General features: G+C 40.8%; 1 protein-coding gene across 2 annotated transcripts in view; it reads right to left on the bottom strand.

Moving 5' to 3' along the window:
* Positions 1 to 19865, bottom strand: part of col27a1b (collagen, type XXVII, alpha 1b) — a 139788-nt gene that overhangs the window by 23565 nt on the left and 96358 nt on the right. For both annotated transcript variants that reach the window (XM_080433065.1, XM_080433066.1), the window contains 13 exons: positions 18716 to 18769; positions 18370 to 18414; positions 18185 to 18229; positions 17927 to 17980; positions 15713 to 15766; positions 12656 to 12709; positions 12482 to 12535; positions 6366 to 6419; positions 4411 to 4518; positions 4257 to 4310; positions 2597 to 2704; positions 2467 to 2520; positions 787 to 840 (listed from right to left, as the gene is read on the bottom strand). In XM_080433065.1, the coding sequence (XP_080289191.1) occupies positions 787 to 840; positions 2467 to 2520; positions 2597 to 2704; positions 4257 to 4310; positions 4411 to 4518; positions 6366 to 6419; positions 12482 to 12535; positions 12656 to 12709; positions 15713 to 15766; positions 17927 to 17980; positions 18185 to 18229; positions 18370 to 18414; positions 18716 to 18769 (792 nt within the window). The remainder of the gene's footprint in view (positions 1 to 786; positions 841 to 2466; positions 2521 to 2596; positions 2705 to 4256; positions 4311 to 4410; positions 4519 to 6365; positions 6420 to 12481; positions 12536 to 12655; positions 12710 to 15712; positions 15767 to 17926; positions 17981 to 18184; positions 18230 to 18369; positions 18415 to 18715; positions 18770 to 19865) is intronic.

Here is a 19865-nt window from a genome sequence, read left to right as displayed (position 1 = left end):
TTTCGGATTTTTTTGATCCACTTCCGTTTCCGGTTTGATGACAGGAAATAGAATTATTTGGGATCCGGTTTTCACGATCACGCCCGCCCTCGTTCTACAGACGAAACTGAAACTCAATTCTCTTCCTGTAGTTTTTTCTCCTCGCATTTCACTGTTTAACGTAATCCGCTCTAACTCAAACATGGATGCCCCGTTTGACACGTGGTTTTCACTGGGAGATACAGGGAGATCGCGCGGATGTAAACAGACTGTGTAGCGCTCAATCTTAAGGATTTTAACAAGATCTATGGCGACATGAAAAAAACAAAAAAACAACAAAAACACCTTGGCACTGGTGAGTACATTATGAGATTAGCCCTTGGCAGTGGATGTGTTAAGACCTGGAACTGTGTCATTTTTAGATTTGAGCTAAAAAGCATTATTTTACACTTTGGGCTATTCAAAAATAGCAGATATACAAGCTCGTAGCGCGGCACCGAGTGCCGCGCTACGAGCTTGTAGATCTGCTATTTTTGAAAAATCGTGAAAATGTGTGCAAATCTTTGAATATATATATTTTTAAAGCGAACATTTTTAACTCAAATCGTTGCTTCTGGGGGTCCCTGGAACAAAATATTTTGATGGGGGTCCGCGGCCAAATACATATAATTTTGGGGGTCCTTGACATGAAAAAGATTGAGCACCACTGATATAGAAACATACGTTTTTCAGAAAACTGTTGGGATTTAGGAGACATGTAGAATCGGCTTCAGGTCTCAATGGGTTAATGTGTAAAGTATAACGTACCTTTTCACCTCTGGGTCCAGGAGGGCCAAGGGGACCCTGTTGTCCCGTGTGACCCTATGACAATAGAGAAGACGTGAAGGAAAAACTGTGAAATATTGTAACTCATCATCATACAATCGTACAAGTAAAACATAATACGGCAGACAGTAGTGGCTCAGGAAGTAGAGCAGCGCCGCTTATAGGAATCGGATGGCTCCTAGGTTCGATCCCCGGCTCCCCCTGGGTTACTGTCGAAGTGTCCTTGAGCAAGACACTGAACCCCTAACTGCTCTTGCCTGGTTTCCTCTGCCATCGGTGTGTGAGCGTGTGAATGTGCTTTGGAGAAATGCACTATATAAAATGCACCATTTACCGTACAAGTCAATAGTGTCATTCAGTGGGGTGTACAGACAGACAGTATAAAGTCTTATACCATCTCACCACCTGTATCACGTCTAAAAGTTACACTATCTTGATATTAACCTCAATATTGTAAATACAATAGAAAGTATCAAACTAAATGTTCACTCACTAGAAGAGGCTGCAATGAAACGTCATGCTATATGGGCCTGTTAAGATGCTGTTGGATATGTAGGCGTTCAGTAACGATGGATAAATTGATCCAAGACATGCTTAGAAAAGATCCTGCATGAATATTAGTGTTTTTTACAATAACGTTTCCCCTTTTTGTTTGCCTCCTAATTTAGTGGTTATGCCAATTTCTGATTCCCCATGTATTCTAGTTGCTTTGTACTGCTATTCCTACAGTTGGTCATAGGGAGAGCACAGACATTCACGTACGTGTTATTTTCACCTGACAGTGAGGAGTTTCACCAGGAGGATGCAATGCATTAGCCCATTCAATCCGGGAAAGCATCTGTGTCATTTTAGATTTCTTTGGCTGTTCAAAAACAACAGATCTACAAGCTCATAGCGCTCGGTGCCGCTCTATATGAGCTTGTAGATCTGCTGTTTTTTTTAAAGAAATACTTGGGTGAACTACTCCTTTAATAATCACTTAAACTACATATAATTGAGTCCCCCAAGCCTTGGTGGTATTTTTGTCACTGTACTTAGGTGAAATTTGTCCTCTTCATTTATCCATCCTGACTATTCGGAGCAGTGGTCACAACTAACACAGGGCCCAGGGAGCATTTAGGGGTTAAGTGTCTGTCTTACTCGGGGACACATCGACTGGGCTGGCTGGGGGGAAAACCGGAGACCTTTTCATTCAAAGACGGCCTCTCTACTCATTTAGCGGCCTCTCTTACTCACAAGCTCACAACGTGTCGCATTGTGAGCTGGTAGATCTGCTATTTTCACAGAATGAAAGTGGTTAAATGTGCTGTAAATTATATTTTGGTTCAAACTTTTTTTGTTTTTGTTAAAATGTTTCAAATTCCAACTCTATATTTCAGGTTTGTCTACACATTTCTTCATTTCTTCCAAATTCATTTGTTTATCCTGTATTCTCTATGAGTTCTCTCTCCTGATTTTAGTTTTTGTTTACTAAAGAGCTGGAGAGACCCTGTTACTGAACAACCACTATAGCAATGATTACAATCATTACATAGATCTATTTTACATAGATTTTTAAAAATGTACATCACTTACACAACCTCTAATCAATCCTCGTTCACAGACTTGCGCTCTCTGCAAACGCAACCATTTTGTTCAGTAGGTGGAGTAGTAACGTCTTACCTCATATCCTGCAATGCCTGGATCTCCTTGTTGGCCCATCCTCCCCGGAGCACCCTGTGAAAAACACACTCATTCAGCCAACAACCAATAACATCAAAGCAACGTCCTGGTCCTAGTCCAGTGGTCTTACCAGTGGTCCAATGGTTCCTCTCGCTCCCTTCGGTCCGACGAACCCCGCCTCTCCCTGTTCGCCCACTGAGCCCGTCTCGCCTAGGTGACCTTGGTGACCCTTGGTTCCCTGGAAAGAAGAAGCCGCCGTGAATCAAGGAAGCAATGAGAACACAATGTCTATTTAGCGTGTGTGTGTGTGTGTGTGTGTGTGTGTGTGTGTGTGTGTGTGTGTGTGTGTGTGTGTGTGTTCCTGACGAGATGGTGCAGATGATATTGGCAACCCTATAGTCGGACTCGAGCCAAGGTTCTGACCCATGATGGTGAGACTAAAGAATCTGAGATACTGGCGGGCGTCCTACAGGCTGATAAGCCCTGGCCCCCTGTGTGGCGATGGACCATGCCCTGAGACTCGCAATCAGTGGCAGGGAGGGGACACTGGGTTTCACGCTGGTCCCCATAGAAAGACTCAGCGAGTACTGTACATCCCATCACGATCACCGACGTCAACTGTGCAGATATGACATTGCCCTGGTCTCGGACACAGCAGAGAAAGAAAGGGAACTACTACTGGCAGTAGCAATGGAGTACAAGAAGATCGGCCTCAAGCTCAATGCCAAGAAAACCAAAGTAAATGGTATTCAACCCAGAGGACAGAACCATTGCTTCTGCTTCTGGGACGGTGCTCGAGGTAATCAAGGACTTCAACTATCTCGTGCCTGGACTGCCTCGACGGAACAGGATCTGAAGGTCCGGATGGCACCATCTTGGAATGCCTTGGAAATCTGAGATAGGAGATGACCTCAAGAGGCGGATGTTTGTGGCTACGGTTAGAATCAGTACTAATGTGCAGGGCCGAGACATAAACGCTCACAGTACAGCAGGAAAAGGCCCTGGTTGGCTTATACACAAGAATGCTACGAACGGCACTTGACGTCTCATGGGAGGACCACATCAGACATGTGGACCTCTACGGGGGCCTTGTCTGTGGGTCACAGACAAGGTCAGGTATGGATGAGGCTCGCTGGGCACTGTGTGTCAGGCACCCGGAAGTGATGGAGAGCAAACTGTGAGAAACAGTGGGAGATAACCCAAGGCACAGCTAAGAGGGGAAGAACGCGCACCACATACGCAGATACACTGGGTGTCAGAGGAGCTAGCAACAGCTCAGAACCCTGATGCTGGATAGGGAGGAATCCAGGAGTTCCGAGTTGGTGTTGGCAGGTCTGCACCCTCACATCGCATCGCATCGAAAGGTTAAGTGGTTACATTTTCTGGATAGTATATTTGATTGCAAAGTTGCAATGTGACACAGCCCTGTTTTCTAGTAGGCCTATATTCTAATTATACATTAGATTAGATTAGTGTTGATTTGTTTTCAGTCAAAACGTTAAACTACTAAAGCTTTGACTGGGAGCCCTTTAAGCCACAGTGGGCTGACTTTATTGTTGTTTTCCCCATGCCAATAAAGCCCCTTTGAACGTAATTGAAAATTGGTTAAATATCATATTTGAAGAGCACTTTCCAATAATGTCACGCTTTGGCAGGTCACTCAGCACTTAGCTTGTTTACCACGACAGACAGCAGGCAGCCATTAAACTCTACAGACAACACAGAGAGCAGCGTGACAGACAGATGGCATGAAAGATGTGTTTTCCCAGTCAGCGGGTGGCCTGACAAACCTTTTCTCCTGGTTTTCCTCTCTCGCCAATTTTTCCAGGCTTGCCTTCTTGACCCTGGTAAACAAAAAGGGGATGTGCACGTGTAAGTGAATACAGAGAGGCACTTAAGTGCTGTGTGGTGTGGTCCATGCGAGGTGATGACTGGAACACTCACCCTCACTGACACCAGTCCAGGCAGACCGAGGGAACCTTCCTTTCCTTTGAGTCCAATGGTGCCCCTGTCTCCTTTAGGTCCATCTGGTCCAGGCTCTCCCTTCTCACCCTGAGAAAACCAAATATAAGCATGTCTGTAACTATGAAGCTACTTTGAAAATGTAATGTAGTACAATAATTCATGTTACATTATTATTTTCTGTGCCAAGTAAAGTGTTGCATTACTTTTGTATTAATACAATACCTTAAAATGAAGCAAAAAAAAGGACAAGGCATAGCATTAAACACAAGTGGCTAGACTAAATGTAATAAAGAAGAATACCACAATAATGTTATTGTTGTTAAAATGTTATTGATCAAACACTTCAGAAGCTGCAGCGGCATCTGTCGGGGCAGGGTATGTATTTTGAGAAATCGAGTAAAAGCCTAACCAGCAGCGAATGGTAACAAAATGATGTGCACCATCAGAGTACATAAAAGCAGATCCATTCATCGCAAACCAAAATAAATGTATTGCTTATTTTATATTAATTGAAACATTGTAATTCAATTCATGAGTCACAATTTATGTGATTTTTACCACTTGACAGCAAATGTACCGCCACCAAACGGGGTGTGTTCATTAAGGAAACAAATAGACTGATAATGTACTGATTTCTCCTTTACTTTGATTGAAATGACACTGCGGTGAGTTAACAGCCGTAGCTGCAAATCACACAGCTGCCAGTTCACACAGAAGAGCTTTCCTTTGGTGTATCTGTAGCCAGGTCACCTTGGATGCAGTTTGCTCTCCTTACTACCTGAAGGCATCCTGCACTAAATGAAGCTGTGGTAGACATTCTCAGGTCCACTCTGTCGTAAGCCTCAATGTACTCATTATAATGTAGTCTTGTAAGACACTTTCAGCCCAAAGCTCTGTGGATGTGTGAGTCACACATTCAGAAACATTGCTCCGAAAGATTTTTTTTTTTTCATGCCTTTCCAAACTATTTTTTTCTGGCTTCTTGACACCATTTGCTATTTGTGGCTAACATACAGTGTTAACTAAATTGTTAAATTGTGATATCATCAAACAAAAATATCAAACATACCAGACAGTCTACATTCTCCTGGTCCCCCCCCCCCCCCCCCCCCCCAGAAAATCTAACAGTTTTTCACAATGACAACAAACTGGAGGCCAAACTGTGCAACCGCCAGCATCTCACACAGTAATGCTTGAATTGATCTACCAATGATAAGCTGTCGTCCCAATAATTCTGTACGAATACAACTATGGCGCATATTTTCAGTGGTGGAAAAAGTAATCAAATCCTCTACTTAAGTAAAAGTACCAATACTGCAATATTAAAATACTCTGTTACAAGTAAAAGTCCAGAATTCAAAATTTACTTGAGTAAAAGTACAAAAGTATTGGCATCAAAATGTACTTAAAGTATCAAAAGTAAAAGTACTAAATATTTGAAAATAGCAGATCTACAAGCTCACAACGCGTCGCATAGCGACGCGTTGTGAGCTTGTAGATCGGCTATTTTCAAATAGCCTATGTATAAAATAGGGCTGAAGTGGTTAATGTATGTTTTATAATGTAATCATTTATATCTGCAAAGTAACTAGTAACTAAAGTTTTCAAATAATTGTAGTGGAGTAAAAGTACAATATTTGCCTCTGAGATGTAGTGGAGTAGAAGTAAAAGTACTGAACATTGGAAATACTCCAGTAAAGTAAAAATACCTAAAAGTTTTACTTAAGTACAGTACTTGAGTAAATGTACTTAGTTACTTTCCACCACTGCCGATGATGATGCCAATCTGTGTCTTTCAGTTAACCACAGCCACACAGCTGTCACGCAGACGTGCATATCCCTAGTCTGATCAGTGGTGTGAATTGCAGAGAACATCAAATGTATGTATCACAGTGAACTCAAGCTTGTGTGTACAAACAACACTCTCCTCCCACCTTTACGCCATCAGGTCCACTTTGCCCCGCCTCCCCATCGATGCCTGGCTCGCCCTGTGACAAAGAACCATCACACTGAGGTTAGAACATGGATAATGTACATTAATGCAAGAACCATAGCACTGAGGTTAGAACATGGATAATGTACATTAATGCAAAAACCATAGCACTGAGGTTAGAACATGGATAATGTACATTAATGCAAGAACCATAGCACTGAGGTTAGAACATGGATAATGTACATTAATGCAAGAACCATAGCACTGAGGTTAGAACATGGATAATGTACATTAATGCAAGAACCATAGCACTGAGGTTAGAACATGGACAATGTACATTAATGCAAGAACCATAGCACTGAGGTTAGAACATGGACAATGTACATTAATGCAAGAACCATAGCACTGAGGTTAGAACATGGATAATGTACATTAATGCAAGAACCATAGCACTGAGGTTAGAACATGGATAATGTACATTAATGCAAGAACCATAGCACTGAGGTTAGAACATGGACAATGTAAATTAATGCAAGAACCATAGCACTGAGGTTAGAACATGGATAATGTACATTAATGCAAGAATCATAGCACTGAGGTTAGAACATGGATAATGTACATTAATGCAAGGAGGTAAAAGTTTAATTGTGTCTTTTTGCATTCCAGTGTGGAAGCCAAACCTGAGCCAAATGGCTGGTTTGGTGCAGTTTTAACTCTTGTAATAACTAATAGTGTATTACTTCCGGTGCGCTACACATGCAGCAGCAACCTGTCGCCTTTGTTTTTATGTTTACATACTGTCCTGTTGTCCTAATGTGGTTGTTGTCGCTCCCTGTCTGCAGTGGTGGAAACAGTACTCAAATGTTACAAAAGCTTGTAGCTCTGCTATTTTCAAATGGCCGAAATGTATATATAGGGCTGTAATAATAAAAATTAACTAGTAACTAAAGTTTTCAAATAATTGTTGTGGAGTAAAAGTACAATATTTGCCTCTGAGATGTAGTGGAGAACAAGTAAAAGTACAGAAAATTGGAAATACTCCAGTAAAGTAAAAATACCTCAAAATTGTACAGTACTTGAGTAAACGTACTTAGTAACTTTACACCACTGCCTGTCTGTCACATTGTCATTTTACTATCATGTACGCTGTGAACTTCTTGCTTGTGATATTGCTCTTATTCGCGGCCTGCAGTGCAACCAGCAGCTATGGATTCAGCCACCATTATATATCTGAAGGAAGGCTGTGGAATGCACCCCAGAACCAGCACTGTTCGGGTGAGATAGAGGGGAAGGGAAGGGAGGAATGCACTAGAGCCTGCGGACGGAGACAACAGTTACACTGTATAGCCCTGTGCTCTATTATGCTCACCGATGTGCAAGTCGTGACCGAAACCTGGCTAAAAAGAACAGGGACTCAAACTGTAATGTTGAAATCGAAGGCTTTGGGGCAGCCGTCGAGATTGAATCGGGACCCTCATAAGACTGGCAAAGTACAGGGGGATTATATGTAAACCCCCGCTGGTTAGACTGTGGTTGATTTATCTGTCAAAATCATCGGCTTATGTATCCACCCTAAAGCAAACGTTGACAGTGCAACATCAATCATCATTGCAGTGATGCAGCATTTATATCCCCTGATGTTCCTACGTTTTTTTATGGGGGATTTTATTCGCTGTGCTATGGCCGAGTCCCTCAGTCACTTTATTCCAGTGGTGGAAAAAGTACTCACATTGTCTACTTACGTAAAAGTATCAATACTGCATGTATATATATAGAAAATACTCTGTTACAAGTAAAGGCCCGTGTTCAAAATGTTACTTGAGCAAAAGTGCAAAAGTATTGGCATCAAAATATACTTAAAAGTACCAAAAGTAAAAGTACTAAAAGGTTTGAAAATAGCAGATCTACAAGCTCACAACGCGTCGCGATGCGACGCGTTGTGAGCTTGTAGATCGGCTATTTTCAAATAGCCTAAATATAAAACAGGGCTAAAGTGGTTAACACATTAACCGCCAAGAACGTAGTCCTACGGTCCGTTAAATCCAACTGTTAAGCGCCAAGACCGTAGCCCTACGGTCCACGGTCTTTTCGCGCTAAACATTTCCGGGTTCACTTTCGGAATTTTTTTGATCCACTTCCGTTTCCGGTTTGATGACCGGAAACGGAATTATTTAGGATCCGGTTTTGACGATCACGTCCGCTCCCATTCTACAGACGAAACTGAAACTCAATTCTCTTCCTGTAGTTTTTTCTCCTCGCATTTCACTGTTTAACGTAATCCGCTCTAACTACAACATGGATGTCCCGTTTGACACGTGATTTTCACTGGGAGATACGTTGAGATGTCGCGGATGTAAACAGTCCGTGTACGGCTCAATCTTAAGGATTTTAACAAGATCTATGGCGACATGAAAAAAACAAAAAAACAACAAAAACACCTTGGCACTGGTGAGTACATTATGAGATTAACCTCTGGCGGTCGATGTGTTAATGTATGTTTTATAATGTAATAATTTATATCTGCAAAGTAACTAGTAACTAAAGTTTTCAAATAATTGTAGTGGAGTATAGGTACAATATTTGCCTCTGAGATGACCAGGTAAAAGTACTGAAAATTGGAAATACTCTGGTAAAGTAAAAATAAATCAAAATTGTACTTAAGTACAGTACTTGTACTTAGTTACTTTACACCACTGCCTTTTTCAGTGCATCACCTGTCCTATGAGACATGGTAAGGTGATGGTAAGGTGATGGTGGACCATTTATGGCACCATCAAGGGAGCCTACAAGTATTACTGCTAAGCTCCTTCAGGGCACCTCTGACCACAATTCTGTTCATTTAGTTCCGCTCTAGCAGCCGACTGTGAAGAGAAAAGAAAACCCAATTCAAGGACGTCATGGTTTGGTCGTGAAGAATTACTATATTTCACTGTTTCAATTGTACAGGCTCTTTAAAGAATCCTGTGCTGCAGATCTGGATTCACTTTCTCAATGTTCTGTTTATTGATTTTTAGATTCTACACACACACACAGAATCAGCATGAAATGAAATAGAAAATAACTGTTTTTTTTTTAAATAGCCACGAAAAATTGATAAATACAGAGAGTGAACATTTATGTAATTTTAACAGAATAATAAAACATTTGCACTTTGAATACAGGCCTTTTACTTGTAACAGGGTATTTTTGCATTGTGGTATTGCTACTTTTACTTCAGCAAAACATCTGAGTACTTTTTTCCACCCCTGGTTGGGAACGCAGAATGAAAAGAGAAGTATGGAAGCTTTTGATATGTCTGACACTGAATTGGCAGAGGAGTTGAATAAGCTTCAAGAGAGGGTTGAGGGATGGAAGGAAGGCTGACGAAGAGATGTCTCAGCCTTATCAAGGAGAGGAAGAGTCCTGACAGACCTGACTGACTGTGTTGGCGTAAGCTCATGAAAAGCTGTGCTAGACAACTAAATGACATTTAACCCATTAAAACCTGAGGCCCGATTCTACAAATGTTGTGTAAATCCTAACAGTTTTCTGAAAAACCTAGGTTGCTATATCAGTGGTTCTCAAACTTTTTCATGTCAAGGACCCCCAAAATTTGTATGTAGTTGGCCACGGACCCCCATCTCAAAATATTTTGTTCCAGGGACCCCCACAAGCAAATCTGAGTTAAAAATGTTCGCTTAAAAAAATATTGAAAGATTTGCACCAATATTCACGATTTTTCAAAAATAGCAGATCTACAAGCTCGTAGCACGGCACGAAGTGACGCGCTACGAGCTTGTAGATCTGCTATTTTTTAATAGCTAAAGTGTAAAATAGTGGTTAAAATGTAAAATGACTCAGATAATCTGTGGGTCCTCTTTGAAACAGCAGAAGGTACCCAGACTCAAATGATTATCGCCTGATGGCTGTTATTTGCCTTGTAATGAAAAGGTTTGAACAAATGTTACTGCAAGCCTGTTAACTCTTGTTTTGAAGGCAACAGGAAGGGGAAACAGACTGCTCTACAGTACATCTACCACTCTTCAGCTTGTTAATTGCATTCAGCTTCACATCCTTGCCCATAAGCTGCAGAAATCTTGTAATTTGGATGACCAAACACAGAACAGAGAGTTGATGTGACTGTTTCTCTGTCTAGTACACTGTCATCTTCCACCGGGTCTCCTCAGGGCTGCATGTCTTTCTACGCTTTCGTCTTGTATAAAAATGACTGTCAGACTTATTTTAAAGACAGATACTGCAGTCAGCTTTTTGCACAATGAGGAACAGAGTGGACGTAGGAGAATTTGTCAGCTGCTGTGAACAGTATAGGGCTGGGTAATATTATCAATATATTGTATCTATATCATGATATACGACATATCGTCTGGGATTTTGGATATCGTAATATGATATGCATCATAACACGATCTTTTCCTGGTTGTACCCAATTTAAAAAATGCTAAAATATTTATAAATTATCAAATACAAATTATTGGCCACACGCACGCACACACACACACACACACACACACACACACACACACACACACACACACACACACACACACACACACACACACACACACACACACACACACACACACACACACACACACACACACACACACACACACACCTAGTGAACAGTCTTTCCGAGAATGTTCAAAGAGATGTTCATTGACATTCACGGGAGTCCTAACTACTTTTCTAGCTCCTGCCACCTGGATGATAAATGTACCTTTGATGCCAAGACTGACCAAAGATCGATTTTCTTAAGGAAGCTCAGAAGATGTAATGTTTGTGAAGTCTTTGCTGAAAGTGTCTTTGCTGAAAGTGTGATTTGTGTGAGTGCTTTAACATTTATTATCTGTTAGCCATCTCAGTGTGACAAACTATAACATGCTGGGGAAAATTGCGTATGTGTGCCGTAAAGTCACTGGTGTAAATGTAAATTATCTTTGCCACCTGCACCAAGTCAGAGCCACAGAGAAAGCTCGGGTCATTATTGGACTCCCAGCACACTTTACACAGTGAGTTTACTATGCTCCCCTCAGGGTGGAGGATTTAACACCCTAGAGGTGACACAGACAGATATACGAGGTCTTTTATTCCATCAGCTATTGGCTTTTCAAACAAAATGGGACTGTGCCTATCTGTGGATGTGATACTTGCGTTAACTGTGTACTTGTGTTTATGAGTGTACTGTATGTATAGTGTATGTACTGTATAGTACATATTGAATAAATTAAGAATTTCATTTTATTGACTGCTGTTGCAAGCCAAATGTCTGCTCGGGGTACAAAACTACCCTACGCACTGACTCCAGTGTTGGAGTTTTTCAAGTGCATAAAGTGTTTGTCAAGAGTCAGGACTCAAGTAAACTTCAATAAGTTCAACTATTTGACACTATATTCACCCACAATTAGTCTTAAAGGTGCTGTAAGTAATATTTTTTGTTGGAAAAATAATGTGTTTTTTTGGGTAGAATTAATGCTCAATATTTTGATAGTAATCATTGTTGTTGAGTGTTTGTTCAGTAACAGGGGTCTCCGTCTCTCTCCAACTCTTTAGCAATCACAAAAAGATAATTCATCACAATTATCAGCATCAATGTTACAGTGTTCTAGTTCCAATTTTGTCTGCTCATTTTCTTTCGTTTCATCACTTCCAAATGCACTCGTTTAAGCTGTACGAGTACTCTCTCCTGATTGGATAGAATTGGTATCCTGACCCGAGAATGTATTCTCCGTTTACTAAAGAGCTGGAGAGACAGGCAGACCCCTGATACTGAACAAACACTCTATGATTACTATGAGAATATAGAGCTATATTTAACACCTGATTCAACAAAATAATATCACTTACAGTAATACATCCTCTTTAACCATTCAATCCGGGAACACGTCTGTCATTTTAGATTTCTTTGGCTATTCAAAAATCGTGAATGTTTTTGCAAATCTTTGAATATATATATTTTAAAGCGAACATTTGTAAGTCAAATCTTTGCCTCTGGGGGCCCCTGGAACATTATTATTATTATTTGTTTTAACTGTTAGGATTTAGAAAACATTTTTAGAATCGGCCTCAGGTCTTATTGGGTTAACAGATGCATGCAGAGGTGAATTGTGGGATACTTACCCTCTCGCCCATCAGGCCCTGCTCGCCGATGTTTCCAGGCTGACCGGTGGGCCCCTGTCAGCCAGAGAAATAAGACAGTAAAGCCACTGAGGCTCAAAAACATACAGACCGACCGCATTGAAATCATTCAGTCTTTTACTGATAACTTGTTGTTGAAAAGGAACAGAATTTTACCTTCTCTCCACGTTCGCCAGCGAGTCCCCACTCCCCCACCTTCCCTGGTGGACCCTGTCACAATACAATGATCACAGCTCAGATAGTTGATATTTATTATCAGTTTATACATATAATAGTCTATAGAAATAAGATATGTAACCACATGAACCCTAGCATTCCTATTCTAGAGAAAACAAAGAAATAATAATAAATTAAAAAAAGCAGATCTATAGGGCATAGCAGTGGCGGCCATTTTCTGGTTCCACTTCAAAATAATCAATGCATTTTTCCCATTGACATTTCCAAAAATATTTATATCAATTCATTTAAACCTAGAATCAAGCCATCCAGGGTCCTGGTGAATCATGACCATAAAACATTTTTTTCTGTGATTTTATTTTATTTTATATTTAATTATATGATATACTATATTTAATAAATACCCTTTGTTTTGCCGTTTTCAAAAAAGTTTTTTCACAGAATCAAACGTGTTATGGTCATGATTCACCAGGACCCTGGATGGCTTGATTCTAGGCTTAAAATAATTGATATAAATATTTTTGGAAATGTCAATGGGAAAAATGCATTGACTATTTTGAAGTGGAACCAGAAAATGGCCGCCACTGCTATGCCCTATAAGGCTGTTCATGCCACTACTGTGAAAACGGCCGGGCAAGCTCAAGGCTATACAACCCGCAGTGTCAAACACCCAATTTTGGAACACTTTCTACCCGGCTACCATCAGACTGTTGAAACAAGGCATGAACATAATTCCCTCATGTTGGTTTAGTCTCCCTATTTTACATTAACCCCTCATGTAGACTACGTTCACACTTCCCTATGCTGATTTACCTGGCGTGGTTACACCTGAGGTGGTTTTAACCATGTGAAATATGTACCGTTTTTTTTTTACCTTTCCATGTTGCACAAACCCGGTCTTGAAACAGTACCTGCTGCACACAGCACCGAAGGTAGCGGCTTAACCCTTTCAATCTGGGAAAGCATCTCTGTCATTTTCGATTTCTTTGGCTATTCAAAAATAGCAGATATACAAGCTCATAGAGCTGGTAGATCTGTAATTTTTTGTAAAAAGCAAATCTTTGAATAGATATTTTCTAAAGCGAACATTTGTAAAATATTTTGTTCCAGGGACCTCCAGAGGCAAAGATTTGAGTTACAAATGTTCGCTTTAAAAAATATATATTCAAAGATTTGCAGAAAAATGTTCAAGCTTTTTCAAAAATAGCAGATCTACAAGCTCATAGCGCGGCACTCGGTGCCGCGCTATGAGCTTGTATATCTGCTATTTTTGAATAGCCAAGTATAAAATAATGGTTATAGCTAAAATTTAAAATGACACAGATGCGTTCCTGAATCGAATGGGTTAAAGGCCATGAAGTACAGGTGATCGTTTTCATGTTCACCCAAAGCCCCCAGGAGTCGGACCGGGGAGATTTTTTTTAGGCGCAGTCTTCCAAGTGGCCAAATCTGGTATTGTAAGTTCGGGCCGGTTGGGCACCACACTACATGAACGAGCGAAAAAGGGTTTCGACGTAGACACATAAAGGACACTACCGCTTATGCAAATGAGCCTCATGATGTCATCAAAACAGCATGCCCAAAGGGCAATGCGCAAATTAATTGAAACTAGAAAAAGTGCTCCTCGGAGCACAGGTCTCCGCCAGGTCAGGTACGTTATTCTGGCCTCCTGGTGGCGCTATAATAGGCCAATGTGAAAAGGGTGCCATTTATTCTTAGGTCTTTCACGGCAATCAGACACAGCATTCATGATTTGAGGCATTTTGTTCCAAAAATGTGTTTTGCTAAATTAGACCTGCTGGTGGCGCTATAACAGGCCAATGTGAAAAGGGTGGCATTTCTTCCTCGGCCTAGTGGGAATGTGCGTGTGAAATTTCACGGAAATCGCAAGCTGCGTTCATGATTTGAGGCAGTTTGTTCAAAACGGACCAATCCTGCAAACTTTGGATGGCAACCTTAACCAATGAGGATGGAATATGGGAAATCGGACAGTTCAGGGTTGATCACATGACTATAGAGATACTGTGTACCGATTTGCATGACGTTTGGTTAAAAACTGTAGGAGTAATGTGAAAAAAAGGTTTTGCACAAATCGGCCTCCTGGTGGCGCTATAACAGGCCCATGTGAAAAATTTGAGGCAGAGTTTCTGAATTGGCATCCAGGGAGTGTGTGTGCACAGTTTCGCAGCGACCGGGCCAACTGTGCCGGAGATTTGGTGGTAACACACGGACAGGACGGACACACACACAGACACACACACACGGACGGACGGAGGGTAAAACATACATAACATGCCTTCGGCCTGGCGGAGACAATGAATGGCTGGGAATCTTCGGTCTGTACTCGTAGTGTTTATATAACTCTATGGTTCACCCACAGTGAGTCAGCGAATCACTAACTTTTAGCCAGTGGTGGAAAAAGTACTCAAATTCTTTACTTAAGTAAAAGTACCAACACTGCAATATAAAAATACTCTGTTACAAGTAAAAGTCTAGAATTCAAAATTTACTTGAGTAAAAGTACAAAAGTATTGGCATCAAAATGTACTTAAAGTACCAATAGTAAAAGTACTAAATATTTGAAAATAGCCGATCTACGATCCACAACGCGTCGCGATGCGACGCGTTGTGAGCTTGTAGATCTGCTATTTTCAAATAGCCTAGGGTATAAAATAGGGTTAAAGTGGATAATGTATGTTTCATTATATCATAATTGATATCCAAAAAGTAACTAGTAACTAATATTTTCAAATAAATGTAGTGGAGTAAAAGTACAATATTTGCCTCTGAGATGTAGTGGAGTAGAAGTAAAAGTATTGGAAATTGGAAATACTCAAGTAAAGTACAAATACCTCAAAATTGTACTTAAGTACAGTACTTGAGTAAATGTACTTAGTTACTTTCCACCACTGCTAACTTTTAGCACAACTTCGGTGTTGTTTCAAAGACACACAGTAAGACAGCTCAGTGTCACATTGGAGTGATTGGAAAAGATAACGTTTCAAAGTTGTGATGGTAGTCAAGACTCAAACTCACCTTCAAGCCCATCTCTCCTAGCGGCCCCATCGTACCCGGTGGCCCCACTGGTCCCTGGAAAGAGGAAGACAATCAAAAAGCCTGTCTTCTCTTAAAAAGCAGTTTCAAAATCCCCAAGCAGTGTCTTTGTAAATGACACTCAAGGAGGGAAAGATGTGAAAGGGGAAGAAAACCCATGTGGATTTGTGGAGATACGTTGATCAAGAGATGGCTGAGAGCTATGCTAGCCCCCGGGCCAGATTCGATCCCTCAGAATAGTCCTGCCAAAAAGCTTCTGTGAGTGATGGAAACAGGCCTGCTGTTACAGAGACTCACTCGGGCTACAACAAAGCTGTCTCTCGAGTAAGGAGGTGGTATAAATCAAAAAAGACTCTTTTTCTTTGAGTCTAAAGTCTTGGGCAGAGAGAGGAAAAGCGGATTAGGTGCCTTCAGGCTGTTCTGACCACCAGGGGATGGCTTTCCAGTCGGTAATTTAACCCATTGAGGCCTGAGGTTCCGATTCTGCAAAATGTCTTCTAAATCTCTTCTAAATCCTAACGGTTTTCTGAAAAACGTATGTTTCTATATCAGTGGTTTTCAAACTTTTTCCATGTCAAGGACCCCCAAAATGATATGAATTTGGCCGCGGACCCCATCTCAAAATATTTTGTTCCAGGGACCCACAGAAGCAAAGATTTGAGTTAATGTTCGCTTTAAAAGAATATATATATTCAAAGATTTGCACACATTTTCACGATTTTTCAAAAATAGCAGATCTACAAGCTCATAGCGCGGCACTCTGTGCCGCGCTATGAGCTTGTAGATCTGCTATTTTTGAATAGCCAAAGTGTAAAATAATGCTTTTTAGCTCAAATGAAAAAGTGACACAGATACGTTCCAGGTCTTAATGGGTTAAGATGGGGCAAACTGAAGATACATAGTTCATATCTAAGAAAAATGAGAAGAAGGTATACAGCAGGTGCTAGAGAGCTCCGTATTGCTAAAGTAACCCTGTAGTTTCCATCTGTTCCCTGGATTCAGCCTCTGAGACCTGCTGCTATTAAGAAAACTCTTTTTAAACCAAAGAGAGAGAGAGGAAGGTCCCAGAAAGGTCTGCAGCAACGATGCGGAGAAGGAAGAGAGTAATTGTCATCCACGCACGGGTCTCTTACTGGGGGGATTCTAAAAATGGCAGCCAAAATGAGCAACTGTCATGTAGCTAGGCCTGGGCATTTGACCAAAAATATACGAAACTTATATTTATAACCAATATTCGTCTTTCTCATGTAAGTTAATCAAATAACCGAAAAGCTGTTTTTCTTTCTTATATCAATGAATCAACACAAAAACAATTGTCAGTATCATGGTCCTGACATGATACTGACTTCATACTGACCATGATACTGACATGATACTGACCAAGATACTGACATGATACTGACCATGATACTGACCATGATACTGACCATGATACTGACATGATACTGACATGATACTGACATGATACTGACCATGATACTGACCATGATACTGCCATGATACTGACCATGATACTGACTATGATACTGACCATGATACTGACCATGATACTGACATGATACTGACCATGATACTGACATGATACTGACCATGATACTGACCATGATACTGCCATGATACTGACCATGATACTGACATGATACTGACATGATACTGACCATGATACTGACATGATACTGACCATGATACTGACCATGATACTGACCATGATACTGCCATGATACTGACCATGATACTGACTATGATACTGACCATGATACTGACATGATACTGACATGATACTGACCATGATACTGACATGATACTGACCATGATACTGACCATGATACTGACCATGATACTTACTGACCATGATACTGACATGATACTGACCATGATACTGACATGATGATACTGACCATCATACTGACATGATACTCACATGAGACTATAATGGATTTTTCATAATCGACTAAATCAATTAGTCAAATTAACCACCTATGTTATACTTTGTCTTCACTGGGTGGTGTGCAAAAATTGTGAAACTATCCGATTCACAAGCTCACAACGCGTCGCATCACAGTGCGTTGTAAGCTTGTAGATTTGCTCATTTCAAAAATCTTTGATAACCGTAATTGAGGGAAAAGGTTGAAATAATGGTGATATTGATTTGAAGTCATATCATCGCCCAGCACTACATGTAGCTGTGTTACTCACTGGCTCTCCTGCGATTCCTTTGGCTCCCGGAGGCCCTGAAGGTCCATGGATACCCTGGAAATAAGAACAGTCCTTTATAATACACTGCTACTATTCATTATACACATGCATTCTGAAGTGCTACAACACCCGCTAGAATAACAGTGCACCACACAACTCTCTCTTATCCTTTGCTATAACGTCTATTCCCCCAAAATGTGTCCACCCCGAACTCAAAACTGACCTAAAAGAGACCTCTGTTAGCCCCCAATCACTTACTGGAAATCCCTTAGGCCCTGCTTCACCTGGCTCGCCGATCTTTCCCTTGAGCAAAACAACACACAACAGGAATAACTTACAAACAGAGTCACGTCTGAGAAACACAGGGACGTAATCGTAATTAGGTCGACACTATTGTTTACTGTTATAAATGGAGAGGTGCACAAAAGCTTAAAACTCCATACCATCTCGCCAGGGAAGCCCAATTTTCCTGGCGGTCCATCAGGGCCCTGCAAGGTTCACGTTCAAAACACACAGGATTTCATTATTCGCACATTTCAACGATTTTCCTTCCATAAAGCTACAACATAAAGTTTAGCACTCTTTTGATTGAAGGTTCTGTTGTTGGATTTAAACGTGGCCCTTATAACATCCTTAGACATACAAACATTATAGACTTGCATAAAGGTTTTCAAAATGTTTGTCCCCCTCACTAAAAAGTAAGAAAAACAGAGTAAATAATGACTCTGAAAAGAGCTGGCCTAGGTCCTGATCTTATTGCAAACTTTTACATCTTGACCCTTTCCTTACCTTCAGTCCTGCAGACCCTTTATGGCCCACTGGGCCTTCAAGACCCCTCGGACCCTGTGGAAAACAAAGAAAGTAGTGACGCACGTGTTTGGAATAATCAGGTATTGTACTGGCACAATGGCACCATTGTATGAAATATGAGATCAGTGGGTTGTTGGGCACAATCCCTGTCTTGTGTAGATCCTTTGGTAGACCTGGGTAAATACTATCATTCCAATGTCTCAATTAGGTATCATGGTTTAGGTACAGTCTAAGTAATAACAGTAATTGTAATAGTGTCTTAATGTGAAAGAACAGCTATTCACTATGTATGACAGCAGATTAGTTTTATTTGAAATTAAATTGAACTTGTTGTGTTATTTGTTAATTGCTGCTAAATTGCTAAAAAGGGGAGGAGTGTAATAGAGTGTCTTCATGTGAAAGAACAGCTACTGATTAGGAACATTATTTGCACCTGTGCTGATTACCGATATCCCCTGCACTGCGCTGTCTGTGTCGGTTTATATGTGAAGTCTACCAGTAAAGACCTATGTTTGAAAGCTCACCCAAGTTAGCCTCACGTGGCCAGACTATAGACGAATCCACAGACGCGCTCGTGTATATCACTGCGTGGATATGAGTCTGGTGCTTCTATGAGGACGTTTTTTTCAAAAATGGCTCGACACGCAATTGGTTAGACCTACAACTAACTAACAATTACAGTCTCCCAAATTTGAATAAAGGTCACCCCAGACTTCGGGAGATGGATTCACAACGGAGCGGTGCCAGACCCAAATCGCAGAGGGCTTTTTTTTTTTTTTTGCACTGGCAGATTCGTCTGGTCCCAGGCTACACCCAAGTGTGGTTATTGAGTGTCACCAGTATATTACAGTAATTCATTAATTAGTCGATCAATTTAACTCAGAGAGTGTACAAATGAAACCATGGTTCCCTTTGCACACTCTCTGAGTTAAATGAACACTGAGGATTTTACTGTGTAACCGTCAGTGGTGGAAAGTAACTAAGTACATTTACTTAAGTACTGTACTTAAGTACAATTCTGAGGTATTTGTACTTTACTTGAGTATTTCCAATTTCCAATACTTTTACTTCTACTCCACTACATCTCAGAGGCAAATATTGTACTTTTACTCCACTACATTTACTTGAA

Source organism: Gymnoscopelus braueri, assembly GCF_963280865.1.
Source record: "Gymnoscopelus braueri genome assembly, chromosome: 7".
Taxonomy (NCBI): Eukaryota; Metazoa; Chordata; class Actinopteri; order Myctophiformes; family Myctophidae; genus Gymnoscopelus; species Gymnoscopelus braueri.
Note: the sequence above shows the minus strand (reverse complement) of the source record. Positions and strands in the feature narration are given on the sequence as shown.